At 35.5% G+C, this 20646-nt stretch overlaps 1 protein-coding gene across 4 annotated transcripts in view; it reads left to right on the top strand.

Moving 5' to 3' along the window:
• Positions 1-20646, top strand: part of STXBP4 (syntaxin binding protein 4) — a 213573-nt gene that overhangs the window by 21036 nt on the left and 171891 nt on the right. For all 4 annotated transcript variants that reach the window (XM_082371880.1, XM_082371882.1, XM_082371883.1 and 1 more), the window contains 4 exons: positions 1890-2022; positions 16646-16752; positions 16927-17146; positions 17910-17988. In XM_082371880.1, coding sequence (XP_082228006.1) covers positions 1890-2022; positions 16646-16752; positions 16927-17146; positions 17910-17988 — 539 coding nt within the window. The remainder of the gene's footprint in view (positions 1-1889; positions 2023-16645; positions 16753-16926; positions 17147-17909; positions 17989-20646) is intronic.

The raw sequence follows: 20646 nt of genomic DNA on the forward strand, positions 1-20646 counted from the left end.
TGTGTTAATAATAGATACTCTGTGTTGGGATTAGAAAAGGAGGGATCCTTTACTGAAATAATAACATATGCTGGAGATCGTGTGTGTCCCCATTGAAGGAAATTGACATTTAGAGGGTTTAAGAGGTTATTGGAGGTGCTTAATGAGGACCTTTGTCCCCTTTCTTCTTCATCTTGCCCTTTTCTAGGCTTCACCCCTTTACGTCCTTGCAGTCTAAATCTCCTGTCAAGAATGGACTGAGGTTCTGGAATCTGACAATAGAACATTTTCTACCTTTTTTTCCTAGCTAATTGACTATTACCCTAGTAACCCTAGATAGGCCCTCCAACCCTAGAGCTGAATTCAATATAATGCAACCCTAAAGGATGTGCTATATAAAGGGCAAAATATTCAAAAACAGGGAGTTTTGTAATTTTTTAAAAATTTTAATTTCTTTCATTCTACTTTTTTATGATTTAACTTTTGAATACAAGTCTTCTTAAAGATATAGTCAGAACTTCTATGGCAGAAGTTAAGAAAATTTTTTTAAAGCTATAATCATATGTAAGGTATGGAGTAACTCTTTTTAAACAGCAGTTTCTCTGTTTTGGCACGTTTGAAGACAGCTGGAAGTCCTATATTCAAAAATGGCTTTAGTGCACCAGTGAAGTAGACCTTAGACCATACTTTGCCTCTGGAGTAAGACAGACTGCCCTCACATTGCTGTTCTCCAGCTTCGTAACCTTGGGCCACCAAGTTAACCTGCCCAGATTTGAGTTCTTTTAGAAAAATGAGGGTAATAATCTTAGGGATTTTATAAATATTAGTTGAACGGACTAATGTATGTATATTGCTTAGCACAACACCCACTGTACCATAAGTAAGCAGACAGCCCTAAGCTTCGTTTCATGCTTTATTCAAGTTCTCTTGGACCAGTAAAAGTATCTGCTCTGACCACTGTTTAGAAACATAACTGAGGTGAAGGGGGGAGAGTACCTTTTGCAGAATTCTTTTAACAGTTCCTTCTTTTCTAATGGCATCACTTTTATGTCTGGCAGAAATTGCAGCTGGAGCAAGTAATCTGTACCAGGAAAATACTCTTTCTAAATTAAAAAGATAAACTGCATTTGTTTTTTTTTTTTTGAGATTCAAATGAAGGTCATATTTATTTTGCTTTAAATGGCCAAAAACATGTCTTTTAAAGTCACTTACCTAATTCATTGAAGTATTTTGTTTTGGAATCCTTCGGTGTAGTCAAAAAAATCAGTTAAAACTAAGTCTCTTCAGGGCTTCCCTGGTGGCGCGGTGGTTGAGAATCTGCCTGCCAATGCAGGGGACACGGGTTCGAGCCCTGATCTGGGAAGATCCCACATGCTGCGGAGCAACTGGGCCCGTGAGCCACAACTACTGAGCCTGCGCGTCTGGAGCCTGTGCTCTGCAACAAGAGAGGCCGCGATAGTGAGAGGCCCGTGCACCACGATGAAGAGTGGCCCCCCGCTTGCCACAACTAGAGAAAGCCCTCGCACAGAAACGAAGACCCAACACAGCCATAAATAAAATAAATGAATAAAAAAAAAAAAAAAAAACTAAGTCTCTTCATTCACCTTTAATAAATCTTTAAAGTTGTTTAAATAATATTTTTAAAGTATTTTTCTTCTACTCCAAAGAAATAAGCATTATTGCAGTAATTTCTTCTACTGTTTGGCTGTTTTATAGAAAAATTAAAATTAGAGCTAAGAAAATTCATTTGATTGCTTTTGTATGATCATACTTTTTAAAATGTCATTGATAGTGTGTACTTTGTATTCTGAGTTGTCTAGTTCTAAGAATTTGATTTAACAAACAGTTTAAAGAAAAAGTAGGTACCCATCTCTAGGCTAACCTGTGCATGCTACTTTACTTTATCTTAGGGATCCTGCCTTTCAGATGATTACAGTTACCAAGGAGACAGGCCTTGGTCTGAAGATCCTAGGAGGAATTAACCGGAATGAAGGTCCCTTGGTATATATTCAGGAAATCATTCCTGGAGGAGACTGTTATAAGGTAAAAATGAAAATAAAAATAACCCTTCACCTAAAAGACAAAACCACTAGTGATGAGGTGTGTTTTCCTATATCATCAGTAAATTTTTATTTTTATTTTTGTGATGGTGTATACATCTAGGAAGTAGAAAGAATTAACATTTTGACTAATAAGGCAGAGAAACATTTAAGCATGCATTAAGCTAAGGAAGAATAATCTCAAATTTTACTTTTTTTTTTTTTAACTTTTTATTTTATATTGGAGTATAACCGATTAACAATGTTGTGATAGTTTCAGATTCACAGCAAAGCAACTTAGCCCTACAAGTACATGTATCCATTCTCCCCCAGACTCCCCTCCCATCCAGGCTGCCACATAACATTGAGCAGAGTTCTCTGTGCTTTAAATATAGCAGTGTGTACATGTCAATCCCAAACCCCTTAACTATAACTTCCCTCCACCCTTCTCCCCTGTAACCATAAGTTCATTCTCTAAGTCTATGAGTCCGTTTCTGTTTTGTAAATACGTTCATTTGTATCATTTCTTTTTAGATTCTGCAAATAAGCAATATCATAAGATATTTCTCTTTCTCTTTCTGACTTACTTCACTCAGTATGACAATCTCTATGTCCATCCATGTTGCTGCAAATGACATTATTTCATTCTTTTTTATGGATGAGTAATATTCCATTGTATATATGTACCACATCTTCTTTATCCATTCCTCTGTCGATGGACATTTAGGTTGCTTCCATGTCTTGGCTATTGTAAACAGTACTGCAATGAACATTGGGGTGCATGTATACTTTTTGACCATTTTTTTCTCCAGATATATGCCCAGGAGTGGGATTGCAGGGTCATATGTTAGCTCTATTTTTAGTTTTTTAAGGAACCTCCATAATGTTCTCTATAGTGGCTGTACCAGTTTATATTCCCACCAGCAGTGTAGGAGGGTTCCCTTCTCTCCACACCCTCTCCAGCATTTATTGTATGTGGATTTTTTATGATAGCCATTTTGACTGGTGTGAAGTGATATCTCACTGTAGTTTTGATTTGCATTTCTCTAATCATTAGTGATGTTGAACATTTTTTCATGTGCCTCTTGGCCATTTGTATGTCTTCCTTGGAAAAATGTCTGTTTAGGTCTTCTGCCCATTTTTTCTTTGGGTTGTTTGTTTTGATGATATTAAGCCACATGAGCTGTTTATAGATTTTGGAGGCTAATCCCTTGTCAGTCACATCATTTGCAAGTATTTTCTCCCAGTCTGTGGGTTGTCTTTTCGTTTTGTTTATGGTTTCCTTTGCTGTGCAAAAGCTTTTGAGTTTAATAGTTGCCATTTGTTTATTTTTGTTCTTATTTCCATTTCTCAGGGAGACAGATTGGAAAAAATATTGCTGCGATTTATGTCAGAGTGTTCTGCCTATGTTTTCCTCTAGGAGTTTTATAGTGTCCAGTCTCACATTTAGGTCTTTAATCCATTTTGAGCTTATTTTTGTGTATAGTGTTAAAAAATGATCTAATTTCATTTTTTTACCTGTGGCTGTCCAGTTTTCCCAACACCATTTGTTGAAGAGACTGTCTTTCCACCACTGTATAGTCTTGCCTCCTTTGTCATAGATTAATTGACCATAGGTGCATGGGTTTATTTCTGGGATTTCTATCCTGTTCCATTGATCTATAGTTCTATTTTTGTGCCAGTACCATACAGTTTTGATGACTATAGCTTTTTAGTATAGTCTGAAGTCAGGGAGTCTGATTCCTCCAGCTCCATTTTTCTTTCTCAAGACTGCTTTGGCTTTTCGGGGTCTTTTGTGTCTCCATACAAATTTTAACATTTTTTGTTCTAGTTCTGTGAAAAATGACATTGGTAATTTGATAAGAATTGCATTGAATCTGTAGATTGCCTTGGGAAGTATAGTCATTTTGACAATATTGATTCTTCCAATCCAAGAACATGGTATATCTTTCCATCTGTTCGTGTCATCTGTGATTTCTTTCATCAGCGTCTTATAGTTTTTGGAGTGCTGGTCTTTTGTCTCCTTAGGCAGGTTTATTCCTAGGTATTTTATTCTTTTTGATGCAGTGGTAAATGGGATTGTTTCTTGAATTTCTCTTTCTGATCTTTCATTATTAGTGTATAGAAATGCAACAGATTTCTGTGTATTAATTTTGTAGCCTGCAAATTTACCAAGTTCCTTGGTGAGCTGTAGTAGTTTTCTGGTAATGTCTTTAGAATTTTCTATGTATAGTATCATGTCATCTGCAAACAGTGACATTTTCACTTCTTATTTTCCAATTTGGATTCCTTTTATTTCTTTTTCTTCTCTGATTGCTGTAGCTAGGACTTCCAAAACTATGTTGAATAAAAGTGCTGAGGGTGGGCATCCTTGTCTTGTTCCTGATCTTAGAGGAGATGTTTTCAACTTTTCACCATTGAGTATGATGCTTGATGTGGGTTTGTCATATATGGCCTTTGTTATGTTGAGGTAGGTTCCCTCTATGCCCACTTTCTGGAAAGTTTTTATCATAAATCAGTGTTGAATTTTGTCAAAAGTTTTTTCCATCTATTGAGGTGATCGTATGGTTTTTATTCTTTACTTTGTTGGTGTGGTGTATGACACTGATTGATTTGCGGATATTGAAAAATCCTTGCATTCCTGGGATAAATCCCACTTGATCATTGTGTATGATCCTTTTAATGTATTGTTGGATTCAAATTGCTACTATTTTGTTGAGGATTTTTGCATCTATGTTCATCAGTGATATTGGCCTGTAATTTTCTCTTTTAATGGTATCTTTGTCTTGTTTTGGTATCAGGGTGATGGTGACCTCATAGAATGAATTCAGGAGTTTTCCTTCCTCTGCCATTTTTTGGAAGAGTTTCAGAAGGATAGATGTTAGCTCTTCTCTAAATGTTTGATAGACTTTGCTTGTGAAGCCATCAGATCCTGGACTTTTGTTTGTTGGGAGTTTTTTAATTACAGTTTCAATTTCAGTGCTTGTGATTGGTCTCTTCATATTTTCTAATTCTTCCTGGATCAGTCTTGGGAGACTGTACCTTTCTAAGAATTTGTCCATTCCTTCCAGGTTGTCCATTTTATTGGCATACTGTTACATATGGTAGTCTCTTATGATCCTTTGTATTTCTGTGGTGTCAGTTATAACTTCTCCATTTTCATTTCTAATTTTGTTAATTTGAGTCCTCTCCCTTTTTTTCTTTATTTTGTTTATCTTTTCAAACAACCAGCTTTTAGTTTCATTGATCTTTGCTATTGTCTTCCTTGTTTATTTCTTTATTGCCGATCTGATCTTTATGATTCCTGCTCTGATCTTTATGATTTCTTTCCTTCTACTAACTTTCGGTTTTGTTTGTTTTTCTTTCTCTAGTTGCTTTAGGTATAAGGTTAGGTTGTTTATTTGAGATTTTTCTTGTTTCCTGAGGTAAGACTGTATTGCTGTAAACTTTCCTTTTAGAACTGCTTTTGCTGTATCCCATAGGTTTTGGATTGTTGTGCTTTCATTTCCATTTGTCTCTAGGTATTTTTTGATTTCCTCTTTGATTTCTTCAGTGATCCATTGGTTGTTTAGTAGCGTATTGTTTACCCTTCACATGTTTGTGTTTTTTATAGTTTTTTGTTCTTGTAGCTTATTTCTAATCTCATAGCACTGTGGGCAGAAAAGATTCTTGATATGATTTCAATTTTCTTAAATTTACAGAGGCTTGCTTTGTGGCCGAGGATGTGGTCAATCTTGGAGAATGTTCCGTGTGCACTTGAGAAGAATGTGTATTCTTCTGCTTTTGGGTAGAGTGCTCTATAAATATCAATTAAGTCCATCTGGTCTAACGTGTCATTTAAGGCCTGTGTTTCTTTATTGATTTTCTGTCTGGATGATCTGTCCATTGATGAAAGTGGGGTGTTAATGTCCCCCACTATTATTGTGTTACTGTCGATTACTCCCTTTATGGCTGTTAGTATTTGCCTTATATATTGAAGTGCTCCTATGTTGGGTGCATATATGTTTACAATTGCTGTAACTTCTTCTTGGATTGATCCCTTGATTGTTATGCAGTGTCCTTCTTTGTCTCTTATAACAGTGTTTATTTTTAAGTCTATTTTTTTGGATATGAGTAGTGCTATTCCAGCTTTCTTTTGATTTCCATTTGCATGGAATACCTTCTTCCATCCCCTCACTTTCAATCTCTATGTGTCCCTAGGTCTGAAGTGGGTCTCTTGTAGACAGCATATATACGGGTCTTGTTTTCATATCCATTCAGCCAGTCTATGTCTTTTGGCTCATTTAATCCATTTACATTTAAGGTAATTGTTGATATGTGTGTTCCTATTGCCATTTTCTTAATTGTTCTGGGTTTGCTTTTGTAGGTCTTTTTTCTTTCCTTCCTCTTTTGTTCTCTTCTGATGATCATCTTTAGTGTTGTTTGGGTTGCTTTTTCTTTTTTTGTGTGTATCTATTGTAGTTTCTGGGTTTGCTGTTCCCATGAGGTTTTGATATAGTACTCTATATGTGTACAAGGTTGCTTAACGTTGCTAGTCTTTTTCCTGCCTAGAGGAATTCCTTTAGCATTTGTTGCAAAGCTGGTCTGGTGGTGCTGAATTCTCTTAGCTTTTGCTTGTCTGTAAAGCTTTTGATTTCTCCATATAATCTGAATGAGAGCCTTGCTGGGTAGAGTGTTCTTGGTTGTAGGTTCTTCCCTTTCATCACTAAATATATCATGCCACTCCCTTCTGGCTTTCAGAGTTTCTGCTGAGAAATCAGCTGTTAACCTTATGGGATTTCCCTTATATGTTATTTGTCGTTTTTCCCTTGCTGCTTTTAATAAGTTTTCATCTTTAATTTTTTTCAATTTGATTACTATGTGTTTCGGCCTGTTTCTCCTTGGGTTTATCCTGCCTGGGACTCTCTGTGCTTCCTGGACTTGGGTGGCTATTTCCTTTCCCACGTTTGGGAAGTTTTCAACTATAATCTCTTCAAATATTTTCTCGGGTCCTTTCTCTCTCTCTTTTCCTTCTGGGACCCCCATAATCCAACGTTCGTGCGTTTAATGTTGTCCCAGAAGTATCTTAGGCTGTCTTCATTTCTTTTCTTTCTTTTTTCCATATTCTGTTCCATAGTAATGATTTCCACCATTCTGTCTTCCAGGTCACTTATCCATTTTTCTGCCTCAGTTATTCTGCTATTGATTCCTTCTAGTGTATTTTTCATTTCAGTTATTGTATTGTTCATCTCTGTTTGTTTGTTCTTTAATTCTTCTTGGTCTTTGTTAAACATTTCTTGCATCTTCTCGATCCTTGCCTCCATTCTTTTTCTGAGGTCCTGGATCATCTTCACTACCATTATTCTGAATTCTTTTTCTGGAAGGTTGCCTATCTCCACTTCATTTAGTTGTTTTTCTGGGGTTTTATCTTGTTCCTTCATCTGGGACATAATCCTCTGCCTTTTAATTTTGTTTATCTTTCTGTGATTGTGGTTTTTGTTCCACAGGCTGCAGGATTGTAGTTCTTCTTGCTTCTGCTGTCTGCCCTCTGGTGGATGAGGCTATCTAAGAGGCTTATGCAAGCTTCCTGATGGGAGGGACTGGTGGTGGGTAGAGCTGGCTGTTGCTCTGGTGGGCAGAGCTCAGTAAAACTTTAATCCACTTGTCAGCTGATGGGTGGGGCTGTGTCCCCTCCCTGTTGGTTGTTTGGCCTAAGGCGACCGAGCACTGGAGCCTACAGGCTCTATTTTGGGGCTAATGGCAGACTCCGGGAGGGCTCACGCCAATGAGTACTTCCCAAAACTTCTGCTGCCAGTGTCTTTGTCCCCGTGGTGAGCCACCGCCGCCCCCCCCTGCCTCTGTAGGAGACCCTCCAACACTAGCAGGTAGGTCTGGTTCAGTCTCCTGTGGTGTCACTGCTCCTTCCCCCTGGGTCCTGGTGCACACAAGACTTTGTGTGTGCACTCCAAGAGTAGAGTCTCTGTTTCCCCCAGTCCTAAGTTCTGCAATCAAATCCTACTGGTCTTCAAAGTCTGATTCTCTGGGAATTCCTCCTCCTGTTGCCAGACCCCCAGGGTGGGAAGCCTGATGTGGGGCTCAGAGCCTTCACTCCAGTGCATGGACTTCTGTGGTATAAGTGTTCTCCAGTTTGTGAGTCACCCACCCAGCAGTTATGGGATTTGATTTTATTGTGATTGCACCCCTCCTATCATCTCACTGTGGCTTCTCCTTTGTCTTTGCATGTGGGGTATCTTTTTTGGTGAGTTCCAGTGTCTTCCTGTCAATGATTGTTCAGTAGTTAGTTGTGATTCCAGTGCTCTCACAAGAGAGAGTGAACACACGTCCTCCTACTCCACCATCTTGAAGCAATCTCAGTAAATTTTTAATATTAACTGAATATTCACTGTGACCATTTCTTAGTGGAAGATACAAAGGAATTAGAAGATAGACCTTTACACTCGTGGAGCTTTAACCTAACAAATGAATAGGAAATAAATATGAAATAAATATGAAAGCAGATTTCAAGCTGTAAGTAAATGTTATATATTTTTAATTATATGCTGTTCAAATTTTATTTTAAGTCTGGCTGAGAGAGGTTATATTTGAAGACATGTTATCTATCCACTGCTCCGAGTTAGGGTTAAGTTAGATCAGTTAAAGTACTTCATTTAGCCTCTCCTAAATGCAAAACAAAACAAAACAAACAGAGCAAATAAAATCCACTCATTTCTGAATTTGCAGTAATTCTTGTTGAATTTGTTAATTATGTCAGTCACTAGTTGCCCATATGAGAAATTAGATTTAGAATTAAGACTAGAAAATATCTTTTTTAGGAGTTAGAAAACCTTACTCTCCTCTTCACTGTAAGAAATATGTAAAACATGATTTCCTTTTTGCTCTGGTTGCTAGGAAGCTCAGATCCATATTTGAAGCACTTAGTTAACAAATTGGTTACTATATTTTCATGCTCATTTCTCTTGAATTTTATTTGCTATTTCTGTTTTACTAATGTGATTCTACATGTCTTTTGTTGAAAATTGCCTCCCTTTTTGGAGAGATGTAGGATATAAAGAATTTAATAAAACATTCTATTAATATCAAGCTATATAACATGAGAAGGGATCCTCTTATAAAGTCTGTTTATATTGTCGTTGTCTTTATTCTAGTTGTTTTGGTTGAATAAATAGTCCTACCCTTACCCCCAACCCCGATTCCTACACCAAACACTGTTTAGCAAGCAGTTTGTTTATTCAATTGGATTTTTTTCCTTGTTAGAAAAAAAAATCAGTTTAACCAATAACTTCCAAAACAATAGATTTAAATTGTTTCAATCTTGCTGAGATAATAAGGTTTCTTCCAAATACACTTACCAAGTGGTAAGTATTATACAATAAGTATAGTGTATTATAATGATATAATTTTTGGCTATTGAATTTAATTTATTAACTAAATAAGAGCATACTTAAATGCTTAACTTAAACAAATTCAAACAAACAAAAAACAAAATTTTTCTTGTAAGAATTGAGATGTACTACTTTAGTTTTAAAGCTGAGATATGTCTCTGTGTGTGTGTGTGTGTATTCAGTATAGCTAAGGTATTTCTTAGACTATACTTGAAGTAATGCAATAGATCATGGTACCTAAAAGTGAAAAGAGTTTACTTTTAAGACAAACATCAATTTGTGCTTTTCTTACCCCATGAAAAATATTTGTAGTTAAAGTAATAAATTGATAGCAGTGGTGCTGAGTGACTCATCTCCTGTCAGTGATTACAGACTAAGAAATTATACCTATAATGTATATTTTCTCTTGTTGATTTTCTGAGAATTTCATTGTTTGAAAGTATATTAGAAAGCAAAACCATGTAATAAAGTATATTTTATATTTACCACTAGAGAGCAGCACAGAGTTATTAATGTTTTTTGACAGTATTTGGTCATGTCCAAGAGAAGAAAACAGCCAAAATATAGAAAGGTGTAGGCAGAGAAGAATAAGTAGGTTTGTAGTGCTTACATTTACTTATGTGTTCTTCCTCAAGTTAGAGAGTTATGTACATATTTACTCTGCAAATACAAATTAATGCAATTTTACTTTAAAAAAATTTTGTGAATACTAATAATAGAATTTAATGTATTTTAAATACTGTGTTAGGTTTGTTAATAAACTTCTAATCTGTACAAAATTTATGCAGGTGTTTTCATGGACTAGGTAACACAGGCTCATAGGGTATCCTTATTAAGTTGCTGAACTGAACAACTGTTAATATTTTTTAAATGCATATGAGTGCTTTCACTTGCTGTAATTTTATTTTAACATTATATTGTTTCAGAACTAATAACCTAGGCAATCTCAAGTTTATAGATGGATTATATTTCATGTATATTCCCAAACTTTATAGATAGGGAATTATTGGAACACAGGAGTTATCTTTAATTAACCATGGTTAGCTCCTCCCCTTTATCCCAATACACACACAAAAGTATTTTTCCTCCTGGAAGATATGAAATACAATACTGGTTCAGTAACCAAAATGGTCCTGTCTCTTTGAAAAACGTATTCTGAGTTCAAACTTGGAACATCTTGACACGTTTTGCTAGTTCAAGTAGGAAAGAAGATTCTCCCAGCTCTAAGAGCTAGAGGTAGCCTATAGGTTGGGAACAAATATACTAGGTACTGAGTTAAGGGAAATATGAAATATGGGAACTCCAAGGCCCTTTTCACCCCACCAGCCAATCCGATATCAGTTTGGAGTCTCAGTGTTAAATCTTAGATCTTTTTTTGGATGGGACACTCCTTTGACCTTCATACCCACATATCCAATTGCCTGATCAACATTTCCACTTGGATCTCTTAAAGGCATCTCAAATGCAACATGTCTGAGACAGGACTCATGATAGTCACATCACACCTTCATCTACCCATTTCTTCCCAAACAGACCTCTTTCCAGTGTTCCCAATCTCTGTGAATGACACCTTCCAATAGCACGAAGTCAGAAAACCTAACAGCATCCTAACTACTTCCTCTCCCTTAACACCCATATCCAATTCCTTAGTACATACTATTGACTGTTCTACTCTCTTAATAGCTCTTGAACCCATCAGTCTTCTTGATCTCCACTGCCATCACCATTGCTTAAACTATCATCAGTTTTTATCAGACCTCACAATAGCTTTGTCTGCTCTTATGCACCATTCCTATTTCCCTCCCAGCTATCCTACTAATACTTACTTGCCTACAAGGCTCTGTATTACGTGACTTCTGCCCTCTACTTCTCTGACTCTCCATTCCCACCTATGCTTTCAGAGTAGCATTCTTTCAGTCCCTGGAAGGGACCTGGTTCTTTCTCATCTTATATGCTGCTCCCTCTGACTGAGAACAGCTCCCCCCATTACTTTCAAATATCAATTCAAAGACCACTTACAGAGAGAGGTATTCCTTGTGCTTCCCCCATCCCAAGTCTAGGCCAGGTTGTTTTCCTGTCTGTGCACCTTTCCTTCATATCACCTGTCTGTGCCTGTTTCTTTCCTTCTCAGTTTGTGATCATACATCAGTATCTGTGATTGTTTTACCAACTCTGCCTGAACCACAAGTCTCAGATTATTTCCTAAGTGCAAGGATTGCATGTATAATTGGCAGCATTTTTTCACTGGAACTGGGACCAAGGATTTTTGGCTAGTTAGGACAAAGGCCTCTGGATGGCAGGGGGTAAAGAAACCAATCCATTGGTGGGAGCTAAAGCAGTAGCAGCCAAGAGGGTTCACTTTAAGATGTCACTCACTTTTCTCCTTTGCCATTATTATTTGTGTTAGAGCCACCTTAATTTCCTCAAAGTGTTTCCTGGGCCTTATTCATTTATTGTGGACCTATTGTATACCTGGCACTATGCTCAGAGATATAACCATGAAAAGGACATAGTTCTGGTCAACTGAAAGAATCAATGCTGCTAATTTGGGAGTTACTGAATTAATATACTCCAATGGAAAAAAAAAGATACGTAAACAAATAAGGACAGTACAGAGTAAGTGCAATAATATAGATAAGTAAAAGTGCTTTTGGAGCAAAGAGAAGGGGACAATTAAGTAAATCTAGGGAGATGGAGAAAACCTACAGCAGAAATAATGTTTGAATTTGGTTGTGAAGTTTAAATGAGAGTTCATCAGAGAAGTGGCAAGGTGTGTTGTGGCATTCTAGATAGGAATTAATATGTGTAAGTGCATTAAAGTTTGAAAGACTGTGGCTGGTTTGAAGAACATTTTCTGAGAATAGAATGAAGAATTTATATGCTGAGGAGGGAAGGTAGATGATGAGGCTAGAAAAAGTAGGTTGCAGCTGGTTTGTTGTGCTAGGTTTGGGAAGTTCAGGAGTTTCAACTTTTCCCACCAGTGGGCAGTCATAAAGGGTTCTTAATTTGAGGAGTGGGAGGATTAAATTTGCTATTACTGTAAAAATTGCCTGCAACAGATATGGGATTCTGATTCAACTCACTTCAATTTAACACCTACAACGTGCTATGATTTTATATACATTATTTATCACCGCAACCTTGTGCAATAGGTACTTATCCCCACCTCACAGCTAAAAAAATGAGTCTCATGGAGATTAAACAAATTGCCTAAATTTACGTTAATAACTGGTATTAAAAAAGTGATACCTCCATTGACTTTCATCCTTTATGAAAGTATGGGAAAGGAATCCAAAGGCTTGTTGGAGCATTCCTTAATATTTAGGAATAATGAGTTAGAATCAAGCTGTATACATGGTTATGGTAACACATTATTTAGAAAACTGTAATGGTCATTATAATCTGAAATGGACAGTGTTGGCAGCTTTTAATGGAAGTATTCAAGTGTTCAAGAATACATTATTATTTCAACATCTTTATAAATGTCAATGTGAAAGAATTCAGACTGAAGTTAGGTGTGTGAAAGTGCTTGGCACCTTGCCTGTCGTGTTGTGTAGTTGCTCAGTAAGTGCTGAATCAGAATCTAGACAGTGTGGAAGAGGCCTCTCTGAAGTTACTGTCTTCACAGACACATTAATCCAGCTGGGGCAGAATTCACTGGCTTTGAATGCCAGACTTTTCCAGAAATAGCTTTGTTTTAGTTTGCAGGTTCTGACTTTTAAACAGGTTCAGAAATTCACATGATCAGCTAAGATCTTATTCTAGGAGGCAAAGAAGAAAAAAAAAAAACTGCTGTGAGTACGTTTTAGAAACGAAAATATATATAAACACCAGAAACCACAGTCAGAGACTTTCTTCTTCTTCTCTTCTCTGACTCTTGTCTTCCTGGAAAATGCTACTTCAGTACATGGGTGTACTTTAATATGTGTTAAATTGCCTTACTGAGAACTTTTTCCTCTGTATGGCTAATACTGTGCGGCCCAAGAGGCAAATGTGGGAGGCTTCTGTTTTCTGAAGGCTTTTTCTCCGTAATGCTGTCAACCAACTGTGGTTTCTATAAGATACATGGATAGAGGAGCTGTCTCCGACAATTTAGAATTTAGTTCCGTGTTCCCTGTAGATGAGATTGTGCACCTTCCCTATCCCCTTCCTTCGCTTTCTCTCATTGTTTATGAACATCTAGCTAGCAGGTTGTGGAGCTCAAATTTGAATTCAAATCTATCTGGTTGCCACACCTCGTGCTCTTTTTTCCTCATCAGTCCACTGCCTCTGAAGACTGCTGCCCAACTAGAAGAGGTGCCATCTGGCTTATAGTCCTCACTATAGAATTTTCCCTTTTCAAGGAAGTTCAATAAAAGGCAGTTTAATACCAAGAATATTTAGATTAAAACAAAATAACCTAATATTTACTGTCCACCACCCCAATTCTAAAAGAACCTTTTTTCCCTTGTCAGTGTCCTTTAAATGCTTTGCTCCAATGAAGCAGGGCTTTCTTCATTTTTCCCTTTCTTTCCTCAAATTATTTCCAGGCTTTGGGACATAAATCAATAGTAGAATAGTCATTAAATTTCAGTTATAAGCTACCTTATTAAGCTGATTCTAATGAGGAATTTTTTTGCAGATCCCAAATGGTCTAGAGCTGGATTTAACAATGACATTTATTTAATTTTATTTATTTATTTATTTTAAAATTAGATTTTAAGAACCTCTATCTGGCCCTTACTTCCAATGCCAGTTTTGGAATATAGAACCAAAATAAAATTCATCTGGTTAGGAACATTGTTGAGGCAAATGTCATGAGCTTTCTTTTTATTTTGATGGGCTGGAAAATTTCTTTTCTTTTTAATAATATAATATTTTATGCATACAAAAGGATATCGGAACATATATCTAACTTATGAAGAATAATAATGAAACAAACGCCTATGAATCCACTTAGAGTTCACCATTTGACTTATGAAGTAGAAAATTTTACTATTAAGGCTTCCTATATGTTTTCCCCCCACCCCATTGCATTCCCCACCCTCCCTCCCAGAAATAAGCACTCTCCAGAATTTTGTTCTTCCTTAACTTTTATTAGCCTTATCGTTTTGCATGTGGCAAAAAGGTTGTTTTTGTTTGTTACCATTTCACTTTAACCTGAGGGAATGACTTATCCTCAAACTAATATTTAGCATATTAAATTGCAAGCTCTTGTACCTAAGTTTCTAAGTATAGTCTGAGTATAATTGATTTAAATGCATATGTAACCAAAGTCTGTCATAAGACTTGGGCCCAGGTAATACAGAACTGTGTTTATAAAATCTTACAAAATCAGCTCTTTCATTTTACTGGACATGTAGGATCCATATGGTAGATACTTTCTCCATATTGCTTAGCCTTTTCCAGCATTACTATTGTGTTTTATTCCCCATACATCTATCAAATGGAAGGAGAAAAAAAAAATCACCTGTGAACATAGCAATTGTGTGTTCTCTGACTTTGCTAATTATGTTTAATCACATACCTATAAAATCCAAATTAGTTTTCAAATTTTATATATTTAAAAATCAAATTGCCTTTTTGGATTTTTTTATGTTTATATTTCAGAAGGGTCATAGGATCATTATGCATTTAGATTATAATATCTTTCATTACACAGTATTTGAAATAACATGTTCCCATAAAAATTCTTGATAAATATTTTATATTTATTTTGCTTTCCTGTATACTCAGTATTCAGTGTGAGAGATAATAGTAAAGGTCTTTTTTTAAAAAAGTATTGTTATTTAAAAGTAAAGTAACCGTAAATCACCATTATTATATATTATATACGTTTTTTACATATAATGCAGTTCAGACCAAAGATCAGTTATTCAGGGATATATCAATATTGTATCAGACTTTCAAACAGAGGGGTCTCATAACATGGACCTTTTTTATAACTCCAGTTGATTCTTTTCATCAAGGAAGTGTGGGAAATAATACTTAGGTAATGTTTACAGTATGAAAACAAAAACATTAAGTGCAGAAGCTATCCCAGGGATAGCTTGGGGTCAAAGGCCTGCAGATACCTGAACTCTTCCTACTTCCCCATCCTCATTTCTCATGATTTCTGGCTCACACTTTTTAATTGAGCCCTGTGTGGATGGCTATAGTCCCCTGCACACTATATGTTGCTTCTCATCTCTGTGTCTTTATCCTGCTACCTCCTTGATGGTAATACGTTTCTTCTTTACCTCCTTCCATCGCCTTATCTTCACCATCTCTCTTCCCTGGTTAATCCTATTAATTAAAACTTATTTTATACATAGTAGATAAGACTTTTTAAAAGATCTTTCCTTGAATTTGTGGAATTTACTTAAATACCATCAAGGGTGAAAATGCTTTTTAACCATATAAGCTTCTCCCCTAGTTATAGAAATAATGCTTTCTGTGTTTGTACTAATGATAAATGGAGAAGCATCTTAAGAGCTGAAAATGAAGAGAGCTCATTCTTCTTTTCCAGTTTGAATTAAAAGAAAAGGCAAATGAAGACTGAGAAAACTTGCCTAACATGTACATTAAATTTTGTAACTTTTATGCTTTGTCTTATTCAGTTAGGCTAGTTATAGGCAGAGCCAGGACTTGACAAAGACAATGCCAGGCAGCCAATTAGAATTGGTCGTTATTAGTAGGATGTGAATAAAGCTACCTGTCCAACCAACTGGGCCTGAGTCACAGGAGGGACAGCAGATCCAGTGAAGAAGATGTTTCACCATGAACAGAAATGTGGGTAGAATCAGTATAATTAAGATCCTTGACTGAATTTTTAAAAATTCTAACTGTGGAATAACTCAGTGTTTGGTGGGATGAAAGATAAAGGGATGCTCAGAAACTGAAGTGAATGAGGCTTATATTCTGAAATATATACCAGAATTATTTAGCCTACTTTATCACATTCAGAGCTGTGTTTGTCTCATACAACTGACCTTTTAAAACAGGCCTCTTTCCTAGTGTACCAGACTATGTCTTCATATATTCAGGATTCCTTAGCCTGAGAGTTTATTCAAGGAGTACGTGAACATTTCCATTTCATTCATGTATATTACCAAACCAGACTTTAATCAAAACATTTTGCTATTGAGGTTCTTTGTCTAAAATTTTCTTTTTACTCTTTTCTTTAGGTCATTCTTTACTAAAACTGTGCTTTGCTTTAATTGCATCAATTAATTTTTTAAGAAACACCTTAATCAGTTTCTTTACAAATGTTACTATTTTTGTTAGGATGGACGTTTGAAGCCAGGAGATCAACTTGTCTCAATAAACAAGGAGTCTATGATTGGTGTATCATTTGAAGAAGCAAAAAGCATAATTACCAGAGCCAAGTTGAGGTAACTATTCTATCTGTAAGATAGAATGAGTCATTTAGCATGTCTCCCTAAAAATAGAAATTTAAGTTGTCCTAGTACTTTAGACCCAGAAGAAGTATTTTTTGATAATATATGAAACATTATCTTAGAATTCAATTGTACTATATCCATAAAGTGATTTCTTTTTAATGCTAGGTCAGAATCTGCTTGGGAGATAGCATTCATAAGACAGAAATCTCACAGCAGTCATTTAGAAAATCCATCGTGTTCATCCCTTTTACAAGCTACAGGAGAATATGGACCTCAAGCCTCAAAATTTAGTCTTCTTTCTTCTCCCTCTGAAATACTAATTCCAAAGACCTCATCCACTCCCAAATCTACAGATGCCATTTTACCTTCTTTTACGATAAATCAGGTAATCTTAAATTTCTCTATTTATGTAGTCCACAAATCCCCTATGTGTCATTATGTTTGTCATATACATATAGAACTATAATTTTGGTAATATAGTTTGTTAACAAATTGGTATTTCCTTGAAAGATCTTCTCTTTGTTTAAGATTTTTATGCTATGCTGTCAATAAATACAATTTTTCAAGTCAATATATTCTTTGTCCAGAAAATCATGATCAGGAATGGCATCACAAAGATATTCCTAGATATCACTCAAAACTATGATATGGAATGTTATATTTATTTTCAGATAGTCTCTAAGGGATGACTGTAATTACTAATTGCTACAGTGCCATAAATAATGAGTTATAAAATAGAGTATATACTCTATAAAACAAACTTGAAAATCAGGTAGGCTTTTAGTCAGTGCAATAAAACTCATCAAAGGTAACTTCAGTTTCAGGTCCATGCTAATCAGATACAGAGTTTAAGATTTTCTCTTAGCCCTTTATACTTTCTCATTTGGGGTTATAATACCTTTTCAGAGACACAGTGCATAGCCTTATATTTTGTTGTCCTTGGATATGGTAGAGCTGAAAGCAGTTGTTACTTTCGTTCTGAATTGCTTTGTTTGAAGATGAATATACCAAAATTTTAAAGGTTTTATATTTGGGGGACTATTGCTTTAATCTCTTTAATCATTCTTTTTATGTTAATGTGAGCTTCTCGTCTGGTTTTTGACCTACTTTAGAAAATGACATTTCAGGTTCCTCATTTTCTTTCATAGATAAAAACTGGATACAAGAAAACAGAACAGATTCCAATTACTTCTTCAGACAACAGCCCTATAGATATGCCTAATACAGGTAAATGCACATTTAATTCCTCTTTCCTGTTATTTTTTTCAATTACTCTCTCAATGAGGAGTACATAATGTGACTTAAAAGACTTTAAAGAAGGGTGCATTATGCCTTTTTCCTTCATTGAATAAAAGAGCAAAATGAATCCATTGTGCAGTGGTCCCTGTTAGATTATGACTTTTATTGGAAATTTTCCTGAACAAAGGGTTGAAATTTTAAAAGATGCATTATCATCGCAGTGTCTATGAAGCTGTAATAATCAATGAACTGTTGAAACCAAATAATGAAAACTCTTCTATAACTCAAGATTAGGCTGCCTTACCCTTTTAGTGAAATCCTCGCGAGGTATATTAAATGCACCTTTCAGAGAAATTATAGAAGGGAGCATAGCTTAAGAAAAGAAGTATGTTTTGTTTTTCTTGGAAGAGATTATATAGATATAAATTAGAAAGAACATCAGTATTGTGAATTCAATATTACTGGTTCTTAATTAGCATGAAATGATTTATTGACTTTTCAAAACAGTAAAGGATTAATTGTGTAAGCTACCCATAAAAAAAGGATTTTTATCAATCTGTAAAGTGTTTGTAGGCTCAAATATCAAGAAAAAATTCCTTCCCTTAAATTATCTACAAAATTTAAAGGGAACAACAATAAAAACAAACAAACAAACAAACAAAAGTATACTTATTGAAAGGAAGAGTTAATTACATGTCTAAATTATAAAGCAAATTGTTACTCATATACTTTAATTTTTAATAGCATTGTGTAAATCAAAACTGCAAAATAAGGAAGAGTTAGTAGAAATTATTAAGAAATTATTAAGACACTATTGTCTTAGTCTGTGTGGGTTACTATAACAAAATACCACAGAATGGGTGGCTTATAAATAACAAACATTTCTCACAGTTCTGGAGGCTGGAAGTCCAGGATCATGGTGCCAGCATGGTCTGGGTGAGAGCTTCCTTGTGGTTGCAGACTTCTTATTGTGTCCTCACATGGTGGAAAGGTCTAGGGAGCGCTGTGGGGCCTCTTTTGTAATAACACTAATCCCATTCGTGAGGTCTCCACCTTCATGCTCTAAGCACCTCCCAAAGGCCCCAACTCCTAATACCATGATGTTGAGGGTTAAGATTTCAACATATGAATTTCGGGTGGACACAAACATTCAGACCATAGCACATAGCTCCTATACTTAACAGTAATTTATAGTGAATTCCATAGTAGTTTCTCTGATTTGGAGCAATATTTACCAGTGGGTTAGGAACAATCTTTAGCCATCAATTGTATGCCTTTTCACTTAGTGGGATTTGTTGACCCTTAGAAACTTTATTAGTATTATTTACTTTACATAATTAATTTTCATTCTCTTGATATATTGTTTTTATTTTAAACTGGGAACCCATGTGAGAAAAAGAAGATAGATGAAAGAAGCAAACAATGGTGAGGAGGCATTTATGTAACTTGTTTTTAATTTTGAAAGCAATTAAACTACTTAATGCCTCTTTTAGCCAATTTATTTACTCAGTAAGTATTTACTGAGTATGTCATGTGTGTCATAGTTCGGTAGGAAATATGAAGGAACTGGGATTTTTTTTCCATGAGATACTTAATAGTATACTGTGAAATAAAATATGGGATTAAAAACCTTCATTATTCAGATTAGAAAGCACATATATGTGTGTGTTTATTTATGTGTGTGCGTGTGTGATTATTTCATTGAATAAATACTTTATTTGCAGTGTTCTGTGTTGACTAGAGCAGGGGGTGGGTGGTTTTGGTACTCTAAGAAGTGTATGTCTTATGGACAAATAACACATTTGTACAAGATGTGTAAAGACATGAGCAAAGTAGATTAAGGGAAGAAGTAGTAAGTGACCTGAGTGTGATATAGGGAAAACACAGTGGTTAATCACCAGGCTCTGAATGCAAACTTAGAGATTCAGATCTTTGCTCCCAACTTATTGGCTGAATTAGCTTATTATATTGAAATAGTTTCCTCATGGGGTTGTTATGAGTATTAAACAAGATTATGTATGTCAAGCACTTTGTAATTGGTGCATAGAATATGCTCAGTACATTTTGCTGTCATTATTATTAATATTATGGAACCTGAAGTTTAGAGTATAGCTCAGATAATATTCCAGGACATGTTTTTTAGAGCAGAAGTGAAAGCTTCTGTCCTTCAATTCAATTTTGCATCCTCCCCCTCTACCCCAGAAGCTAGTACATAGTAAAGAATTTGTCACAAAATATGCAGAAATCAATAGAGAAAAATTTCTTGGCAAAAGTCAGACATCATCCGGATCTTGAAAGAAGTGATAAACATCAACAGATGGATGAAGGTAACAGATCATCCTAAGTGAAGGAGGCATCATCATCAAATGCAAAGAAGTAATGACAAGCTACATGTCAGGTGACCCTAGGAGGCAAATGTGATTAGAGCAAGGAGATCCTGTAGTAATGAACAAACTGAGGTAAATTTACATCAGTGACTATAAGAAATGATGCTAGATTTTGTAATAGAAAAATAATTTAGTGAAAAACATATTTGAGTGAGTTAACTGTATGTAAATATTAAAATGCAATTAAAATGGAACATTTTTCTAGAGTAGAAATGGAATTGACTCAGTACCATTTTCTTCCATATAAATGTAGTAGGCC

This window comes from Balaenoptera borealis (assembly GCF_965194805.1).
Source record: "Balaenoptera borealis genome assembly, chromosome: 20".
Taxonomy (NCBI): domain Eukaryota; kingdom Metazoa; phylum Chordata; class Mammalia; order Artiodactyla; family Balaenopteridae; genus Balaenoptera; species Balaenoptera borealis.